Genomic DNA, 18,913 nt, shown 5'->3' with positions numbered 1-18,913 from the left:
CACATACAATGTAGCTCTACCTGGCATATCTTCATGTTAGAATGTATGCAGTGGTGTAAGGTAACTTACATTACACTTACAATTACATTTACTCAAGTACTGTACTTAACTACAATGTTTGAGGTATTTTTACTTTAGTGGAGTATTTCCATTTTTTAAATTATTTTTCTTCTACTCCACTACATGGAGCAACAGGAGCCCCCCCTCCCCCCCCCCCCCAGGTCGCCATGGCGACGCCTCCTCAGGTCCACCACCATCATCATCATCACCTTCTTCATCATTGTGAAGCAGGTCTATGCCCCACGCACACACCATATCGCCAGTGAGAATCACTGCGGCGCTCCGATTGGCGAAGCCTCTCTCACCATATGCCGTCGGCCTCTCCCCATTGGCCGAGCCGGGCCTGCTCCACGGCGCCATGGCCTCTTCTCTCCCCGGCGTCTGATTGGTTGGACGAGAGAGAGGGGGGCGGGGTCGGGTGTTTTGATCTTGAAGGAGACAGTGGTGGAAAAAGGTACTCAAATGTTTTACTTAAGTACAAGTATCAATACTGCAATGTAGAAATACTCTGCTGAGTAAAAGTCCTGAATTCAATAGTTACTTGAGTAAAAAGTACTAAAGTATTGGCATCAAAATGTACTGTTAAATTAATAAAACATCAACTGATGCACAAACTTGGACAAAATCATCACGATCACTTGTAGATCGGCTATTTTCAAATGGCTGAAATGCATATAGGGCTGAAGTGGTTAATGTATGTTTTGTAATAATAATCCAAATCTACAAAGTAACTAGTAACTAAAGTTTTCAAATAATAGTAGTGCAGTAAAAAGTACAATATTTGCCTCTGAGGTGTAGTGGAGTAAAATTAAAAGTACAGAAAACTGGAAATACACCAGTAACGACTTTGAGTACCTAGAAAAGCCCTATATACATGGTATGTATTATTAGTATTATTATTATAACGCAAGAAATACCTCAAAATTGGACTTATGTACAGTACTTGAGTAAATGTACTCAGTTACTTTCCACAACTGGCGACGGGAGACGCTGATTGGACGGAGGGGTGCACGAGGGGGCGGGACGGGGCGGGGCCACGCAGGTCCTTATAAATAGATTTAGAGGAGCAGCAGATTAGAGCCGTTTAAAGGTTTTAACTGGACCATCACAACACACACCTTTGTTTTATTTTATTATAAGTTTTTTTTTAGGATACATTCCAACTTTTCCAGGTGAGTGAATTGCTTGTTAATTTGTATATGTTGATTGATTGATTGATTGAACATTTTATTGGACAGAAATGTAAACAGCATGAGTACAGTCAAGCACTTTAGTCTAAAAGGATTTACACAAAAAAAGTCCTGGTGGAGTTGTTTTTTTTTTGCGGGTCCATTTGGTTCCATGTGTACCCCTTCAGGGAGGAAATAATTTACAGTTATTTATAGGCAGCTAAACGACGGTGAAATATAAAAAAAAAACAAATTCCTTAAATACTTAAATAAAATGCATGCTGATTCAAATAGGACTATGGAACCATGTTTTTTTTTTTTATCACTACAGTGATTGTTTATTATTATTATTATTATTATTATTATTATTATTATTATAAACGTTTTAAACGTTTCTTATCTGTGTGTTAGTTGACCATTTAATTGATCAGAATTGTATTCATTTAATTGTTTTTATTATTGTTTTAATCTTTTTGAGATTTAGTTCAAATATAAAGTGCGTTACAGATAAAATGTATTATTATTACTACTATTTTTTGTATTAAAAACAATAAAAAGCGATGATATCTTACGTTTTACAGACTATGATCGTTTCTATATATTTTGTATAGTTATTTCTAGTGCACAGTTCACCAGCTGAGAGTCAATAGTAATAATGATGATAAAAAACGTGAATTTATTTATTTCCTTTTTTTACAACCACCAGAAATATTTGTTTTGCTGAGATTTAGAAGACGACAAATTATTTTATTTTTATGTATAACTTGACTAAACTAGCAACGTTAATTGACTATAATGTAGGCTATAATAATAATATTAATGATAGAACTTGAAGTAGTTTGCTAGTATTGTTGGGGGGACGCATTTCGATGTGACACCAAACAGGCTAGTGACCAGGGTTGCCAGATCTGCTTATTATAAGTTCCCCGCAAGATTGTATTTGAAAACAGCCGATCTACAAGCTCACAACGCGTCGCGATGCGACGCGTTGTGAGCTTCTGCTGCTGTTATCAAATAGCTGCTGTATATGTTAAAGTGCTCGTGTGGCCCATAAACTCGCTTCTTCTGGGCTGGTTTTCCTAGACCTGGTTGCTTGTTTCTCTCACGGAATCTGGCAACACTGCTAGTGACAGTCAAGAGTCAGGTTGCTGAATGGACTTGAGGAGAGCATCGATCATCAATAACCATCAATAACGTCGATTAACCGGTTCCGATCAGCGTCTTCTTCGGCCAGGTTCGAGTCCCCCGGTCCACATTGTATGTAGTTTAGAGCCGTCAGATCGCTCCTACACTACAATCGTATGTGTTAACATTGCTAGCCATGGAGGTCGCCGGGGTTCTATCCTCCATGGGTTGAGTTTTACCGGTTCTTACACTATAGCCCGTTCCTGGGGATCGATCGAGTAGAAAGGTTCTGGTGATCACTATTGCTGATCAGGTGAACAGGGCTGGCTTGATCAATGCATCTGATCGTTTTGTTTAGCCTCCCTACCAGGCAGGCTAACCTAACGTTAGCCTAGTAGTGGATGCTAATCCACATGTGTCATGAGTTATGTCACTGTGTTTTTGTCAATAACATGCGGTGATGAATGAACGGTGATGTCCATGATTAAAAGGCTCGTGGTGTCTGTCTGTCTGTCTGTCTGTCAGATAGGCTCTATGCACAGCAGCCATATTATCACTTCCTTCACAGGTGTTACCAATGATACTAATGAAGGCTCTGTTCCATTTAGTGTAGCACAGTGGTTCTCAGACTTTTTCATTTCCACGACCCCCAGAACTCTGAGAGTGTCCATTCTGTCCAAATGGACCCTTAAGGTCCATTTGGTTCCATTTGTACACTCAGAGTTACACACTCGTAAGGGGCCATTTGGAAACCCCCTCATGGAACCATGAGGGTCCCTGGCTGGACCCACTGGTGTAGCAAAGTGTTTCCAGTGTAGTCAGCACCCTGACTCTGTTTGTCCAGTCTATGGTCCAGAATGGAACAGAGCCTTGATTAGTATCATTGGTAACACCTGTGAATGTCTTCACAATATGGCTGCTGTGCATAGAGTTAAAAAATAAGGGCATAGAGCCTATTGAGGACTACAGGAACTGGGTGAAAGGTTTGTTATGTGTGTGTGGCCTTGAGCTAGCTGGATCAGGGTGACCTTTGACCTACTCATCTGTTATCTCACCGTAGCTCTGATGGTGATGGTGTCACCCTGTCCTCCAACCTCAACACCACACTTGATTGTGGCGTAACACAGTGCTTATCCAAGCAGAGGACCCCCACATTAACGTTGGAGACTAGTGTGGACCCCCCCTGATTTTCACCATTTTTGAAATAGGGCTTAAAGGGAAGACCACTCATTTTCAACGTTGAACTATGTCTTTAATACACCTTAGAGCTGTTGTGTGGAAATAAGAAAAAAGTCCCCCCCCCCCCCTCTGTTGCCTAGAATTGGATAATTGATTGAGGTCATGTGATCAGTGATTAAAGACATAGTTCAATGTTGAAAATGAGTGGTCTTCCCCTTTAAGTGATTAATTATGTATGTTTGTTTGTAAATTTGGGTCTTGGGGAGACAACAAGTGTATCTTTTGGGTCTTGAGTTGAAAAGTTTGGGAACCCTGCTGCTCTACAGCAGTGGTTCTTAACCAGGGGTCCGGGGACCACCAGTGGCCCTTGGGGGGGGGGGGCTCATAGGGGTTCATTGGGGAGCTCATAGCACGGCACCGAGTGCCGCACTATGAGCTTGTAGATCTGCTATTTTTGAAAAATTTGAAAATGTGTGCATATCTTTGAATATATATTTTTTAAACAACATTTTTAATTAAAATCTTTGTTTCTGGGGGTCCCTGGCACAATATTTTCAGATGGAGTCAATTTAGGGGTCCTTGGCATGAAAAAGGTTGAAAACCACTGCTCTAAAGCATTAAAATGTTGTTGTTTTTACAACCAAACTGTGGTTTGACTCAGAGTGCACACTAACAGGGGGTGTGTGTGTGATGAGCCGTGTTGCCAGACAGACCCAGATGTCGCAAGAGAAACAAGTGTCCCCGGTCTACAAAAACAAGCCCAAATGAAGCGACCATTACATTAGTTTTACCTCTTCAACCCTACAGGTATTCTTTGAGACACACATACGGGTATTTCGGGGTGTGGCCGAATCCGCCATTCCTTCACCGGGTGAAACAACACAGCTTTCACCATTGGAATTGCATTACAGAACGTACACATTGTTACATTTTATGGGTTCATATCGTCATAGCGCAACATATGCTGAAGTATTGTAGTGCAGGTCATTGCAACAGCCACCCATCTTGTGAGAAATGAAAACGGGACCGCCAAATATTCGAAACTTTACGCGATTCTGCTAATAATCATATTATTTGAGACTCACATCCGGGATTTTGCCGGGTCAAACAAGGGAATCACGTGACGTTGATCCCCTTCTCCTATTCGCTCATACTAGGACATGCCATATGTGTAGGCAGATACATTGCCTATTTGAAAATAGCCGATGTTGTGAGCTTTTTTAAACATTTTAACAACACAAATCGTGTATGGAGGTCCCTGGCACAGTATATTTTCAGATGGGGGTTCGCGGACAAATGCGTATACATTTTGGGGGTGCTTGACATGAAAATGTTTGAGAACCACTGGTTTAAACGACATTAGGAAACAAGCCCAAATAAGCAACTACACTTTAGAAACCCCCCAAAAAACAACACAGAACTACCAATATATTTACAAGCGACTTTACAGACAAAACAAGCCCGCTTATAATAAGCAGACTTGGCAACACTGGTGATGACGCTTGAATGTCACACAATCCAAGCCTCATCAAAGACTAGCATGCACACTTGGTATGTGTCTGCCTCACCTTGGTCTGTTGTTCAATCAGAGGCTGACTAATACGCATGTATACCAGGTGTTTACGCTTGTCTTTGATGTGGCTTTGATTGTGGAGTTGTGAGCTTGTAAATCGGCTATTCTTGCTGAACGTTTGCCTCAGAATAGGGACTATAGGGTTCATGTAGTTTAAAAAAAAAACTATTATTGTAGACTGCCATTCATTTCCATGGCAAAACAGACAAGGAGGGAGACCAATGTGCAATGCAAAAAAAAAGCATTATCTCGGTGAAGCATGTCTTAAAAACATGCAGAGTTTGCACACGCTTACCGTTGCTGCCCAAGGACGAGTTGTTACTCAAAACGTATTGCCAAGTAGTATGCATGGTTTTTAAGCCATGTTTAAATGTGTTAATATGCTATGTTCATGAATTGAATACATAGGACCACAATGGAAACAAGTTCCCAGGACGTTTTTTTGTGCTATCCTTTTAGCCCAAATGTCTTACTGTACCTCTGTGCTGTTTACATTTCTGACTAATTAATCAATCAATCAATCAATGCGTATATGCCTAGATAAACACCGTAAAGTTATAGTTTGTATTTGAAGGCATTAAAACACTTTTCTTTTTTGCGTTTTACAATGGTCCATTATTTGGACATGGTTGGCCCATATATGGTCATGGCATGGGCTGACAGACACCTTAGGGACTGGCGTCATGAACGGACTCAGACAGATTGGTCGTCACATACACCATATTTAGTCGTAGAGATGATGTGGATATCCATATACGGTTATGGTTGAAAGTTAACGTCATGCCTTCATTGTGATGACCCGATCGGACATAGGCTAAATGCATATGAGAGGCCTCGCGTTACCAGTTTTAGTAGTAGTTTGAGCACAAAGCCGCTTAGGATACATCTGTCCAGGTTCTTGAGACAAACACAGGTTCTAAGAACATTGCAGCGGACACAGCGTTGAGTAGAGATATTGATATTGATTTCAGTTGTGGTGTAAAGTAACTAAGTACATTCACTCAAGTACTGTACTTAATTAAAAGTAACATTTTGAGGTACACTACAGTTATTTGAAAACTTTAGTTACTAGTTACTTTGCAGATATAAATTATTGTAATATAAAACATACATTAACCACTTCAGCCCTATTTTATACGTAGGCTATTTGAAAATAGCCGATCTACAAGCTCACAAAGTAGTTGTAGATCTGCTATTTTCAAACATTTTAGTTATTTTACTTTTGGTACTTTAAGTACATTTTATACCAATACTTTTGTACTTTTACTCAAGTAAATTTGGAATTGAGTACCTTTTCCACCACTGGATTTTTCAGTCATATCGATTCGAAAGTCATCTCGCCTCTCGGCTCTATTTAAACGTCCCGTTCTTTCTTTCTCCCTCCCTCCCTCCCTCCCTCTCCCCCCCCCCCCCCCCCCACCAACAGACACAGAATGCCCGGATCGACGCCCGGCGCCAGCCTGGCGAACAACAACGCGTGGCCCAAGGACGTGGGCATCCTGGCCATGGAGGTGTACTTCCCCTCGCAGTACGTGGACCAGGCGGAGCTCGAGGCGTTCGACGGCGCCTCGGCGGGCAAGTACACGGTGGGCCTGGGCCAGGCGCGCATGGGCTTCTGCGGCGACCGCGAGGACATCAACTCGCTCTGCCTCACGGCCGTGCAGCGGCTGATGGAGGCCAGCCGGCTGGCGTACGACAGCGTGGGCCGCCTGGAGGTGGGCACGGAGACCATCGTGGACAAGTCCAAGTCGGTGAAGACGGTGCTGATGCAGCTGTTCGAGGACTGCGGCAACACGGACGTGGAGGGCATCGACACCACCAACGCCTGCTACGGCGGCACGGCCGCGCTCTTCAACGCCGTCAACTGGGTGGAGTCCAGCTCCTGGGACGGTGAGGATTAAAAAAAAAAGCCGGATTCTTTTTTTTTTCTGTTTTTTTTAGACATTTTTGAAAGTATAAAGTTATTCATTATATATGTCCTGTTTTGACCGTAGTACATTATTATTTATTTTGATTATTGGTTGCAGTCATTGTCAGTCATTTCTTACTATATTTAACCCATTAAGACCTGAGGCGATTCTTAATTTAAAAACAAAATCCTAACAGTTTTTTGAAAAAAATATTAAAAATATTTTTTCACGATTGTTCAAAAATAGCAGATCTACAAGCTCGTTGCGCGGCACTCGGTGCCGCGCTATGAGCTTGTAGATCTGCAAATTTTGAATAGCCAAAGAAATCTAAAGTGACACAGATGCGTTCCAGGTCTTAAGTTAGTAGAGGTTCCCATTTATGTCTCACCGGCACCGCTGATCCGACCGATATGTCTGTGTCATAGTGTCGCGGGCTTTATCAGAGTACCCGTTGTGCCCATATATGGAGATCTCTGTATCTGTCTGTCTACCTGTGTCTATTTTATGCCCATATACTGTACAGTATATGGAGATCCCTGATGTCATCAGTATAATATGGCCATATATTGGCATGCCCATATACTGTATGGGCATATCGGTTGGATCTGCGGTTCTAGACAACCGAATATCCGAATGACCCAACGGCCCGGCACCGCACTCCCTCGATTCCTTGCCGGTGAGCCCGCTGGGTTTGAAGTCGGTTGGTCCCATATATGGGTATATATGGGCATAGCGGTCGGATCTATGGCAAACCCGATACGCCCTTATAATGGGGCGTATCGGGTTTGTTTATGGTTATGACTGAGTCATAATGACATGGCTGTGGTCCACCGGCCACCCCGCCGCCCCTCCCATTAACCAGTATTAATAAAAGGATTTATCATATCGTCCCTGTCGCCTCATATGTCCTAAACTGTTACTTTTCAGGATTCAAATGAAAAAATAGCACATCTACAAGCAGGTCTGCTATTTTTGATACTTTAGTGTGACGCTGTAGCATCAAATAGGGCATTTTTTAAGAAAAAGAAAAGGTAAAAATATGGAAATAGGAGGTTTCTGCCATCTCTAGTGAGTCAGTGCAGAATTCTGGAGGAGAGACGTCTCTTGTTCTAAACTAAAGACATTGTGTCCTCTCTCTCTGCGTTGTGCTGGTCTAGGTCGCTATGCTCTGGTGGTAGCGGGGGACATCGCCGTCTACGCCACCGGAAGCGCCCGGCCCACGGGCGGCGCCGGAGCGGTGGCCATGCTGGTGGGACCCGACGCTCCTCTCATCTTCGACCGAGGTCAGTGCATCCCATCCCCAATACACTGCAGTCCACACTAGGGGTGCAACTGTTTGATTGATTGATTGAATACTTTATTAACAAGATTATTAACGGTACGAGTAGTACAGTTAAAAGTTGTGGTCCATTGTACTTAATAAGTTAATCAAATTAATTGATTTAAGCAATTTTATAAAATGATTATTGATAATTACATTGACACTACAGCTAACCCATGATGAAAGGGAAAATGAACGGAATGCACCGTGTTGTTTTTCCGCAGGTCTGCGGGCGACACACATGCAGCACGCCTACGACTTCTACAAGCCGGACATGCTGTCGGAGTACCCCGTGGTGGACGGCAAGCTGTCCATCGAATGCTACCTCAGTGCCTTGGACCGCTGCTACTCGGTGTACCGCAACAAGATCCACGCGCAGTGGCAACGAGGTGAGACGGAACGCCCGGTTCACCACCACCCACGTTCGCCAAAAATAGCAGATATACAAGCTCACAACGCGTTGCAACGCAACGCGTTGTGAGCTTTTTTTGGAAGTTGTACTGAATTTGCAGCCCAACAAAAGCTAATTAATCCTAGTTGTATGATGGAGGACAATTTCACGATAAATCTCTGCGATGTGATTATTGTGAGCGTTTTTTTATCACGATAAACGATAATAACGATTATCGTCTCATCCCTACCAGAGACAGACCGATACTGTATGACTGTATCGGTCATTATTTGACCTTTTTGACGACATCGGTATTGATAATTATGCAGCTGATGTTTACAGATTTATAACCACTTAAACCTTCTGAACGGATGTGAGCTACAACAGTTTGCCATAAATGTTTTTTTGTTGTGCCGAAAACAGACGATCCTAGAAGCTCACAATGCGAGCTCGTAGATCGGCTGTTTTTGGCTAATGTTTCCCCTCAGAATATGGACGCTGGGGGTTCAAGTGGTTAACCACTTTCAACCTGGCTTTCTGGTCTTTCCTGTCTTTCTAGGCAAACGTCTTTTTTGTTTTTTTAAACATTTAAAAATAGCAGATCTACAAGCTTGCAACGTGACCCGTTGTGAGCTTGTTGTTCAGCTACTTTCTCTGTTTTTTTGCCCCAGAATAGGGACGCTCAAAGCGATTAATCTACAGCGCAATTATAGGGCAATGAATTAACTCCATTTAGGTTAATCTACCCAGCAGCTCATTAAGTAATTAAAAACAACCCCACCTTCACCAGCTGCAGCATTAAAGTGATGAGCACATTAATGCTTCACTAATTACTATCCAATTATATGATTGTGAAATGGACCATTCTGCATAATGAGTACTTATATGTTTGCTACTGTAAGCATATTTGGTCATTTGTTCTCATGTTTTTGTTACTTGTTCTTTTGTTTTTTTCTTGAACACAATGTTCAAAATGTCATTTAGATTAGATAGACATAGGGAAGGCAGTTTTATTCGTATAGCACATTTCAACCCGGCAATAGGCTCTATTCACAGCAGCCATATTATGAAGACATTCACAGGTGTTACCAATGATACTAATGAAGGCTCTGTTCCATTCTGGTCAAACAGAGTCAGGGTGCTGATATTGTGCATGTTGGCTCACTGGAAACACTCTGCTACACCAGTGGGTCTACAGTTGGGGTCCAGGGACCCTCATGGGCTTCCAAATGGCCCCTTATGGGTTTGTAACTCTGAGTGTGTACAAATGTACACTCTTTTGTACATTTGTACACTCAGAGGTATGGGGGTCGTGGAAACCACTGTGCTACACTAAATGGAACAGAGCCTTCATTAGTATCATTGGTAACACCTGTGAAGGAAGTGATAATATGGCTGCTGTGCATGGAGCCTATTCAATTCAATTAAATAAGGAAACACAATTATACAATGACATTAGGATGGATAAAACAAAATAAGTAAAAATGAATAGATGCAGTTACAGTGCAGAAGAGAAAAGAAAAGAGAAAAAGAAAAATGACTCAATCAAAGGCAGCAGCAAACGGAAATATCTTTAGTTGGGATGGATGCTAGGTTCATTATTTACCTGGTATATCCTATAGTTTGTACATGTCATTTTGATACTATATTATTTAGACATGGGGTCTTCAAAAGTTTTCAGGCCAAGGACCCCCTTGCTAAGAAAGAGATAAAGCAGGGACCCCCTACTCTACTCTATATTGTATACAATTGTGTTTCAGATTAAAGTTTTTTTTTTTTACCTAGTCTGCTCTTTTTTCCCTCTACACCCATATAGCCTCTTTGCCAAAAATAGCCGCTGCGAGGCGTTGAGAGCTTGTAGATCTGCTATTTTTGGCTAATGTTCCCCTCAGAAAAGGAATTCTAGGGTTCAAGTGGTTAATGTAAAAAAAAAAAAATCCTATCACACAAAGATTTGGCGGACCCCCTATAGTAGCTCTGAGGACCCCCTAGGGGTCCCGGACGTACGTGTTTACCTTGCTTATTCGAAGTCACTCTGGATAAGAGCGTCTGCTAAATACCTACATTGAAATTTCGCCGGGCGTTTCAGCACTGTAGTGAGGCATAGTTTTTGATCGGTCGTTTGTTTTGTTTTCAGAGGGCTTGGACAGGCGTTTCAGCCTGGAGGACTTCGGCTACGTGGTGTTTCACTCTCCGTACTGTAAGCTGGTGCAGAAGTCTCTGGCCCGCCTCATGATGAACGACTTCCTGGGACACCCCAACCCCGACACCCAGACGGGACCCTTCGCTGGCCTGGAGGCCTTCAGGTACTGTATATCTCAACCTTTTTTTTTTTCTGTTTCAATGACCCCTCATTTGATATGCATTAGGCCACGGACCCTTTCCCATGATGCATTTAGCTGCCAAGCACTTACCTGGCATGCCCATATGGCCGTTCAAATTGATCCGATTCATATTTTCGGAAGTCAAGCTCTCTTAAAAAATCCACCATTAGTCACTGGCATCTTGACAGCAACAGAACATAGACTACTATGAAATATTCTCCATATAGAAGAACCAAATCATTCAAACATGCATACATCTATAAACATTGCATGTCCATTTTGAACAGAAACAGTAAAATAAAGTTACATATAAATGCAAATATTTATTTTTAGAGAAATAAACAAAATCCACATTGTGTATCATTGACTGAGCTACATAAATAAAGGACAAGGGTGACACCCTGTGGTGAGATGAGGGTACTACCTTGTGGTAGGTAGAATAAGAGCAGGAGAGAAAAGAAAAGAAGCAGGATATTATATAAATATACAGATATGTTGTAGCTGTAGTTGCTACATAATGGCATCTACCTACAGTAGATATGTATCCCTACATGGAGATATTAACTCTTCACAGCATATGAAGGATTACAACAGCTAAATTAATATTTCCTCCAGACAATAACAACATGAGCGTCGTGACAATATTGTAAATGGAGCTCAACACTGAGATTCCGGAAGAAAACTTACCACAAGGTTTTTACAACCACTCCTAGTGGTAAAATTATATTTTGCTATGCTCCTTTAGAAGCCACACGTCTGTATACAATCGGTCTAGTTGTAAGAAAAACATGTTTAATTCACCCTGTCATGGGGAAATACATCACTACCCACAAACCTAATACCTTCACCTTTTTTTGAGTTTTCCAATTATTTTTATGAACGGAATCAATTAATATCTAAGAGTTCTCTTTCGGAATCAGCGGCATTCCAAAAGTGGGCTTTCCCTGCTGAGCTCTATACTGTATGTCTAATCACGTTGGGGACAAACACTGACATATGTGGTTAAACTTACACGGTGTAAACATAACATAAGTCGTAAACTATATATTGCATGTCCTACCCGAGAGTCGAACCCAAGATTCGAAACCTGGTCGAACCCAGCTTGTAGATCTGCAATTTTGGTGTAGATATTTAGTGTATATAGTGCAAGTGGTTAAAATAATTTGTTTGTGTGTGTGTGTGTTCCTCAGGGAGGTGAAGCCAGAGGAGACGTACTTTGACCGTGACGTGGAGAAGGCCTTCATGAAGGCCAGCGCTGAGCTGTTTGAACAGAAGACCAAACTATCTCTGCTGGTCTCCAACCAGAACGGAAACATGTACACACCGTCCGTGTACGGATGCCTCGCCTCCGTACTAGCACAGTACGTACTACCACACAACTACACAACATGTACACACACCCAGCATGGATGCCTCACGCCCGTCCTCGCACAGCAAAGCCGGTTTACAGGACTTTGAAAATCTTAAACGATTTGTAAATCTAGTAGCATCACAATATAATCTTATTTTACACTATATATTTTATACGATTATCTTAAACATGCTACAAGATTTGTATCCACCTCACGTGAATCACATGCGGAAGCAGAAGCTGAGTGGTAGCAGATGTAAACGACAAACAGAGCCAATTAAACTTGCAGTGGTGAAGAGCGGTTGTATTATGTCTGTGAAGACACGTTATGGACAATGTTCTTGCCACATATCTACAAGCCTCAGCTGTCCAATGCGCTTGTTGTTTTGACCGGTTGCAGGTGCCAAAAGTCCTCTCATTCACTTCACATCTGTCTCCTTGTAGACCGTCTTTCTCTCGGACTATAGTGCGCATCCAGATAAATATCAAACATGTTTGAAAACGACCGGGTCGGCCCCGGAACGTCTTGTGAGCAAATCGGTAGGCTTAAGATTGGACCTGTGAACGCTCACACTAGAGTGTAATCGTGCCCGATAATCGCCCCCAGATCAAAACTGGGTTAGGGAACGGGCCCTTCCACACACATCCCGCCGTTCTCTACACCAAATACACCTGGTTATCTTGTAGTGTGCGTGTACCGTAAGACAACACGACACAACACACAACATGTATGTACGGCGGTCTGGTCTCTGTCCTCGCACAGTGAAGCCCAGCTCACCAAAACTCACACAATAGGTGGATGATATGTCTATTGAGGAAGAAACCAGACAGTAGGCCTACAATATAATACAACATTTAATAGAACTGCAATGTATAGTTTTGTACACAAGTAAGAAGGTAAATTAGAGCTGTTCAAGTGTGACTATATCCTGTCCTGTGTTGTTCCCTACAGACACACCCTCCAGCAGTTAACGGGTCAGAGAATCGGCCTGTTCTCCTACGGATCTGGGTTCGCCGCTACGCTCTACTCTGTCACCGTGACTCAAGACTGCACGCCTGGTGAGTTCACCACAACAAATGCATTTGTGTGCCCAAATCGCCCCCAGTGCATTGTGTTCGTATTATGTGACAATGAAATAATACACGTCATACTTCCACCTCTTTACTAAACAGAAAATACATATTCAGGTTGGGATACCACCTGAATATGGATGTTGTGTTTACTAAAAAGCTGGAGAGACGGGGAGAACAATCACTCTATATCAGTGGTTCTCAAACTTTTTCATGTCAAGGACCCCTAAATTGACACTTATTACCCCACGGACCCCCATTTGAAAGGATAAACCAGGGACCCCCATAAGATAAGATTTTTACAGCTCTCTTGCAGTGATTCTCAACCATTTTAATTTCAAGGACCCCAGTTTGACATGCATTAGGCTACGGACCCCCATTTAATGGCATTTCTATCTCTGGGACCCCAATTCATATTGTAAAATCAATGTTAATTTAACTCTGAGAGTGTACAAATGGAACCAAATGGACCTGTTAGTGGGGTCCCCTTTGAGAACCATGGCTCTATATAAATGATTTCATAGAGCTTTTACTCTTTAACGAAAAAAACGTTTTATTTTAACCAAAGAATTTCACTTAAAGCTTTCTGTTAAATGTGATGACTTATTGGATGTATTTGTGTGCAGGCTCTGCGTTGGACAAGCTGGTGGCCAGCCTCAGCGACCTGAAGGATCGTCTGGACTCACGGAGGAAGGTGTCTCCGGCCGTGTTCGCTGAGAACATGAAGTTGCGAGAAGAGACCCACCACCTGGGTACGAATCTGCTGTTACCAGCTCACACCACTAGTTAGAACTCAGGCTATCCCTCTAGTAAATAGATCTGACATTTAAACACTAAACGGAACACTTGACCCATTTTCAACCTTCATATAATCAGTCCTCACTAATGCTCATTATAAGATGGTACCATTTCTACTCACTCTGTGTCTCTTTGATGGGCTGTGGACAGTTCAGAAACCTGTCTACCAGTGATATCCTCAATGGAGATTCCAAGCTAAGAGAAACGGCTGCTTTTCCTTCCTGGAAAGTTAGCATACTGACATAGAAGCCATTGCGATTGCATTGGTAAAACATTTAAAAGGTTTGAAATCTTGTTTGAAATGACCAAGGCTGATGTTCTCGCTGGTAGGCAGGTTTCTGAACTGTCCACAGCCCTCCTCTGAGACACAGAGTGAGTAGAAATGTTGCCATTTTATATTGAGTATTAGCAGTTATACTGTATGAAGAAGAGGTTGAAAATGGGTGAAGTGCTTATTTAAAGCAAAATGTACCTTTGGTAGAAGTTTAGGTCATGTAGGTACCTTGCCATGAACTCCAAATATAGGTGAGATATCTTAAATAGTTGCTCCATTGATTAGAAACTGATAGTCAACACATTTACAATGCACAGCAAAACAGGTCTCAATATCACTCTTCTAGCTTCTAGTCCTTTTCTGGGGACAAAAATAATAAAAGGAAGTGATGCAACATAAAAATAATACTGACATAGACAGAATCATCATGACATCACCTAACTAAGACGCATTTCTGAGTAGATAACACAGGCAGTATCATTCATTAACCTTATTTCTGGAAGAACTGGACACATTTTTTGAATTGTATTGTTTTGTTCTAAATTTCCACAGGTTAACAAACTAGACATAGCTAATGTTCTGGACACTCTATTTTATATTGTAAATATCTACAGACATTGTACCTGGAAATAGCCGTTTGTTTACAATTATGGGGGTCCTTATGGGGGTCCCTTGATATGAAACAGTTAGAGAAGCACGGTTTTAAAGGTTTGTGTTCCCTCCTGTCTGCAGCCAGCTACGTACCGCAGAGCCCAGTGGACGAGCTCTTCCCGGGGACATGGTACCTGACGCGCATTGACGAGCAGCACCGCAGGACGTACGCCAGACGTTCCCACGATAAGGAGAAGGTACACCCCGAAGCAGCACTGCTCAACTCTAAGACAACCACCGAGGTACGATCATCTAAGGCTGTCCCCTCCAATTGTTAGGACCCTCTCTGGGTCTATAGGGGTAAGGGACACAACTAAGGCATGGTGGTATAATGCATAATATAACGTTTTATTACAGTGAATCATCTAGAACAATGAAAAGCTACGTATGTACGAGAGGTGTAGCAACAGTGCAATGGTCTGCAACTAGCGATTATTTTCCAGATTATTCTTTCGATTAATCGAAAAGCATGTTTGTTTTTGTTTTTTTTGACAATATGAAAGAAACTGTCTTTTTGTTATAATGAACAAAAAATATTAGTCTGATTAGCCACTAAAGCCCTATTTTATGCTTCATGTTGCATGTCCCGCAAAAAAATGCAAATAGCAGATCTTCAAGCTCACAACATGTCGCATTATGACGCATTGTTCACCTGTATATTGGCTATTTTTGCAATTCTTTGCTATTGCATGAAAATATAACTCTAAAGAATATATAATTTTAAATCAATAACCTGGCAGGCCAGCTAAGTAGATTTAGAGGACTCAGATTGTTGCTCTTCTTGCCTCCAGCACATCCCCAGCCCAGCTAAGAAGATGCCCCGCATGCCCGCCTCCACGGACGCCATCACCAACGGCGACCACTAACAAACACTTAGACCTCCGTGAGGTTAACACAGTGTGGGGTCTGGGGAAAAATGAACGGGGACATTTGGGACGGCTGTTCCTCAAGGCTACCACCAGGGGGACCCCCTCCTGCTGCGGAACTCCCTCAGATTATGTTTACAACTCCATGGCTGCAGAATGTCTGTCCGCTTGAATCTGCATAAATGACAGAATTCATCCACTTGTCATTTTGGAACGGTCACCTGCTCTTTATTGTTTAGAGCAGTGGTTCTCAACCTGTGGGCAGGGGCCTGCTCGTGAGAAAAACACTAAGATTTTATTGATTTAAAAAAACATTAATGTAAAATAATTTATGTTAAAAGAAAAAATATAATTGTATTTTTTTCTTTAAAACCCTGAAAAAAATAGTTTTCATTGTGATTCAGATAAATACAAACTTGAATTACCCTGTACTATGTTAGTTCCATTTATCCCAGCCAGAACACAATCGATTAACTGATCGTTTAAAATGAACTCTGAAAACGCACGGTTCAGCCATCTGACCACTTAACGCGTGTTAAGGGGTCCGATGGGTGGGCCGCGGACGCTTTCCAGATGTTCAAGTGGGGCCCTGATCCAGAAAAAAAGGTTTGAGAAGAACCACTGCTTTAGAGTTTTATTTGATCATTTTGATGGCTTGGCAATATGATTACGTGGTAAAAACCCAGGGTGTCAATTGAACTCGATTAGTGTAGACATTTCTACACTGTTAAAAGAACAGAACAAAACAAAAAACTTGACCCCGTTTTATGACGGGTGAAGAATGTGGCTTTTTTTTTATTAAGCAATGATATTGCTTTTTCTTTATCAATTCAATAGTTAATTTTTATTTTATCATGTCTTGGCACCTATTTTTCAACATTACATTTCCCCTCCCTCTCGTAATGGCAAATGTACTTTCAAGTTGTTGGGGAAAAAAGAGAATCAGGTATCATAATCCTTTAAATGATCAAAATGATCATATAGACATGCTAGCAGCTAGCCTCATCACTGTAATAGCCATCCGTGTGCACAATACCTCAGTTTAAATTTAAAGTAATTAAAACTAATACCATATGATTCTGGAAAGATGTCTATATCCATACATTCATATACCAGGCTAGAATTATGTTTTTCAGGTAAGACGCCTCTGAACAAACGTAACACGAATAGCTTTGTTTTTTAGTTGAGTTCAAGCTAAACGGCCATCAAATGTTATTAATGTCAGTGGTGGACAAAGTACTAAATTGAGTCAAAATATAGATACTCTTGATCAAATATTACTCGATTTTCTATTGCATTTCTGTATTAAAATGACTGTCAAAAAATCTAAGGTTTTCCAGAAGGAAAAAAAGAAATTAAATCAATATTAGTGAAAATAGCAGATCGACAAGCTCACGTGTGCCGCGATGCGGTATGTTGTGAGGTTGTAGATCTGCTATTTTCACTACATTTGAAATGGGGCATTCGTTATGTACTTTTTACCTTTAAATGTGGTGGAGTCAAAGTCAAGTATTTAAAAAAAAATGTTTTTACTCAAGTAAAGTACAGTACTCAAGTAAATGTACTTTGTTATTGTCCACCACTGCTTAATGTACTCGTATGCAATCCCTGTCCATAAATACATTGTTCATGGGTAAATCTGTCATGTTGCTTGCAAAGGTGCAAAAAAAAAAAGCATAGCGATTTAAAAAGTTCTTCAGGGCCTTACTGTTTAAAGGGCTTGGAGGGAGTTGTGGGTTTTACGTGTATGGTAGCTGTGATGTACAGAATATAGCATTTATTCATGTGCACAAGTGTTTCTGTTTAAAGGCATAGCGCGTAACTTTGCCCTGTGTTTACCTAACCCTACTTAACATAATTTACCAATAATTTACCTCTATACCAGCAGTTAACAGCCACTGGAGTAGTGTTGTGGTGTTGACCGGCAGAAACACATTGCCCTCTCGCTGTAATTTGGTCTTTTCACTGTTTGTTTTGGTAGATGCCGCCATTTTTTGGGCCACCAAACAATCAATGAAAACACCAAAATACTGTCGGTCTCTGCAGGTAAACACCATCACACTACTCCAGTGGTTCATGGCTGCTGGTGTAGAGGGAAATTATGGGTATAAAATGTACAGTATATACTGTTATGTCATGTAAACACAGGGCAAAGTTCCATGCTATGCCTTTAACGATATGGTCACACCCACATGTGACCGCTTTATTTCAACAGATGATTTTTACCAGCTTTTGATGGTATTGTACAGTACTAACCCCAAAGGACATTTATACTTTGTAGCAATAAATCAATAGGTGAATGATGACATGTCTCTTATAGAAACATTCTGTATATAGATGGTGTAATGGAGAGGTGAGCTACAAAATAAATATCTTCATTTCAATGGGTTTTGGCTGATGTGTCATTAATCGTTTGTATACATAAAACAGTAGCTTATTTACATGTATTTTGATATCTGTGTGGCTCAGGCTGTAGAGCGGCTTGGGGATCGGAAGGTTCTCGGTTCGATGCCCGGCTCCCCTTGGGTTAGTGTTGAAGTGTCCTTGAGCAAGACACTGACCCCCTAACTGCTCCTGATGAGTAGGTTGGTGTCTTGCATGGTTTCCTCTGCTATCGATGGGTGAGTGTAATGTGCATTGTAAAGCGCTTCTGATAAATACACCATTATTACCATCTACACTATACATCATATCCTAACTGTCAGGTAGAAACCTTGTACTGCACTCCACTTAAATGTCAAAGTGTTTCAGGAAATGTCAAAAAGAACCTGTGTTCTTTGGTGTTGTACGTTTTTTGAGGGCACAAAGCCAAATGCCAAGGCAGGAAGGCCATCAAATAGAATAATGATT

The 18,913-nt window shown here is 41.5% G+C and overlaps 1 protein-coding gene across 3 annotated transcripts; it reads left to right on the top strand.

The window, feature by feature from the left end:
- Positions 1 to 1,149: 1,149 nt before the first annotated feature.
- On the top strand, positions 1,150 to 18,447 carry hmgcs1 (3-hydroxy-3-methylglutaryl-CoA synthase 1 (soluble)). 3 transcript variants are annotated; one of them, XM_084047642.1, is made up of 10 exons: positions 1,150 to 1,232; positions 6,533 to 6,996; positions 8,174 to 8,299; positions 8,562 to 8,726; positions 10,866 to 11,034; positions 12,243 to 12,413; positions 13,356 to 13,462; positions 14,101 to 14,226; positions 15,279 to 15,439; positions 15,989 to 18,447. In XM_084047642.1, exons 2-10 carry the CDS (start codon positions 6,540 to 6,542, stop codon positions 16,061 to 16,063), a joined length of 1,557 nt encoding a protein of 518 aa, XP_083903768.1. In that variant the 5' UTR covers positions 1,150 to 1,232; positions 6,533 to 6,539; the 3' UTR covers positions 16,064 to 18,447. The 3 variants fall into 3 exon arrangements, with proteins under 3 accessions (XP_083903768.1, XP_083903769.1, XP_083903770.1); XM_084047643.1 differs by lacking the exon at positions 1,150 to 1,232 and adding an exon at positions 2,343 to 2,463; XM_084047644.1 differs by lacking the exon at positions 1,150 to 1,232 and adding an exon at positions 2,377 to 2,486.
- The last annotated feature ends 466 nt before the right edge of the window (positions 18,448 to 18,913 follow it).

The sequence above is a fragment of the Gymnoscopelus microlampas genome (genome assembly GCF_963454915.1).
Source record: "Gymnoscopelus microlampas genome assembly, chromosome: 21".
Taxonomy (NCBI): Eukaryota; Metazoa; Chordata; class Actinopteri; order Myctophiformes; family Myctophidae; genus Gymnoscopelus; species Gymnoscopelus microlampas.
This window is presented reverse-complemented; position numbering and strand designations above follow the sequence as displayed.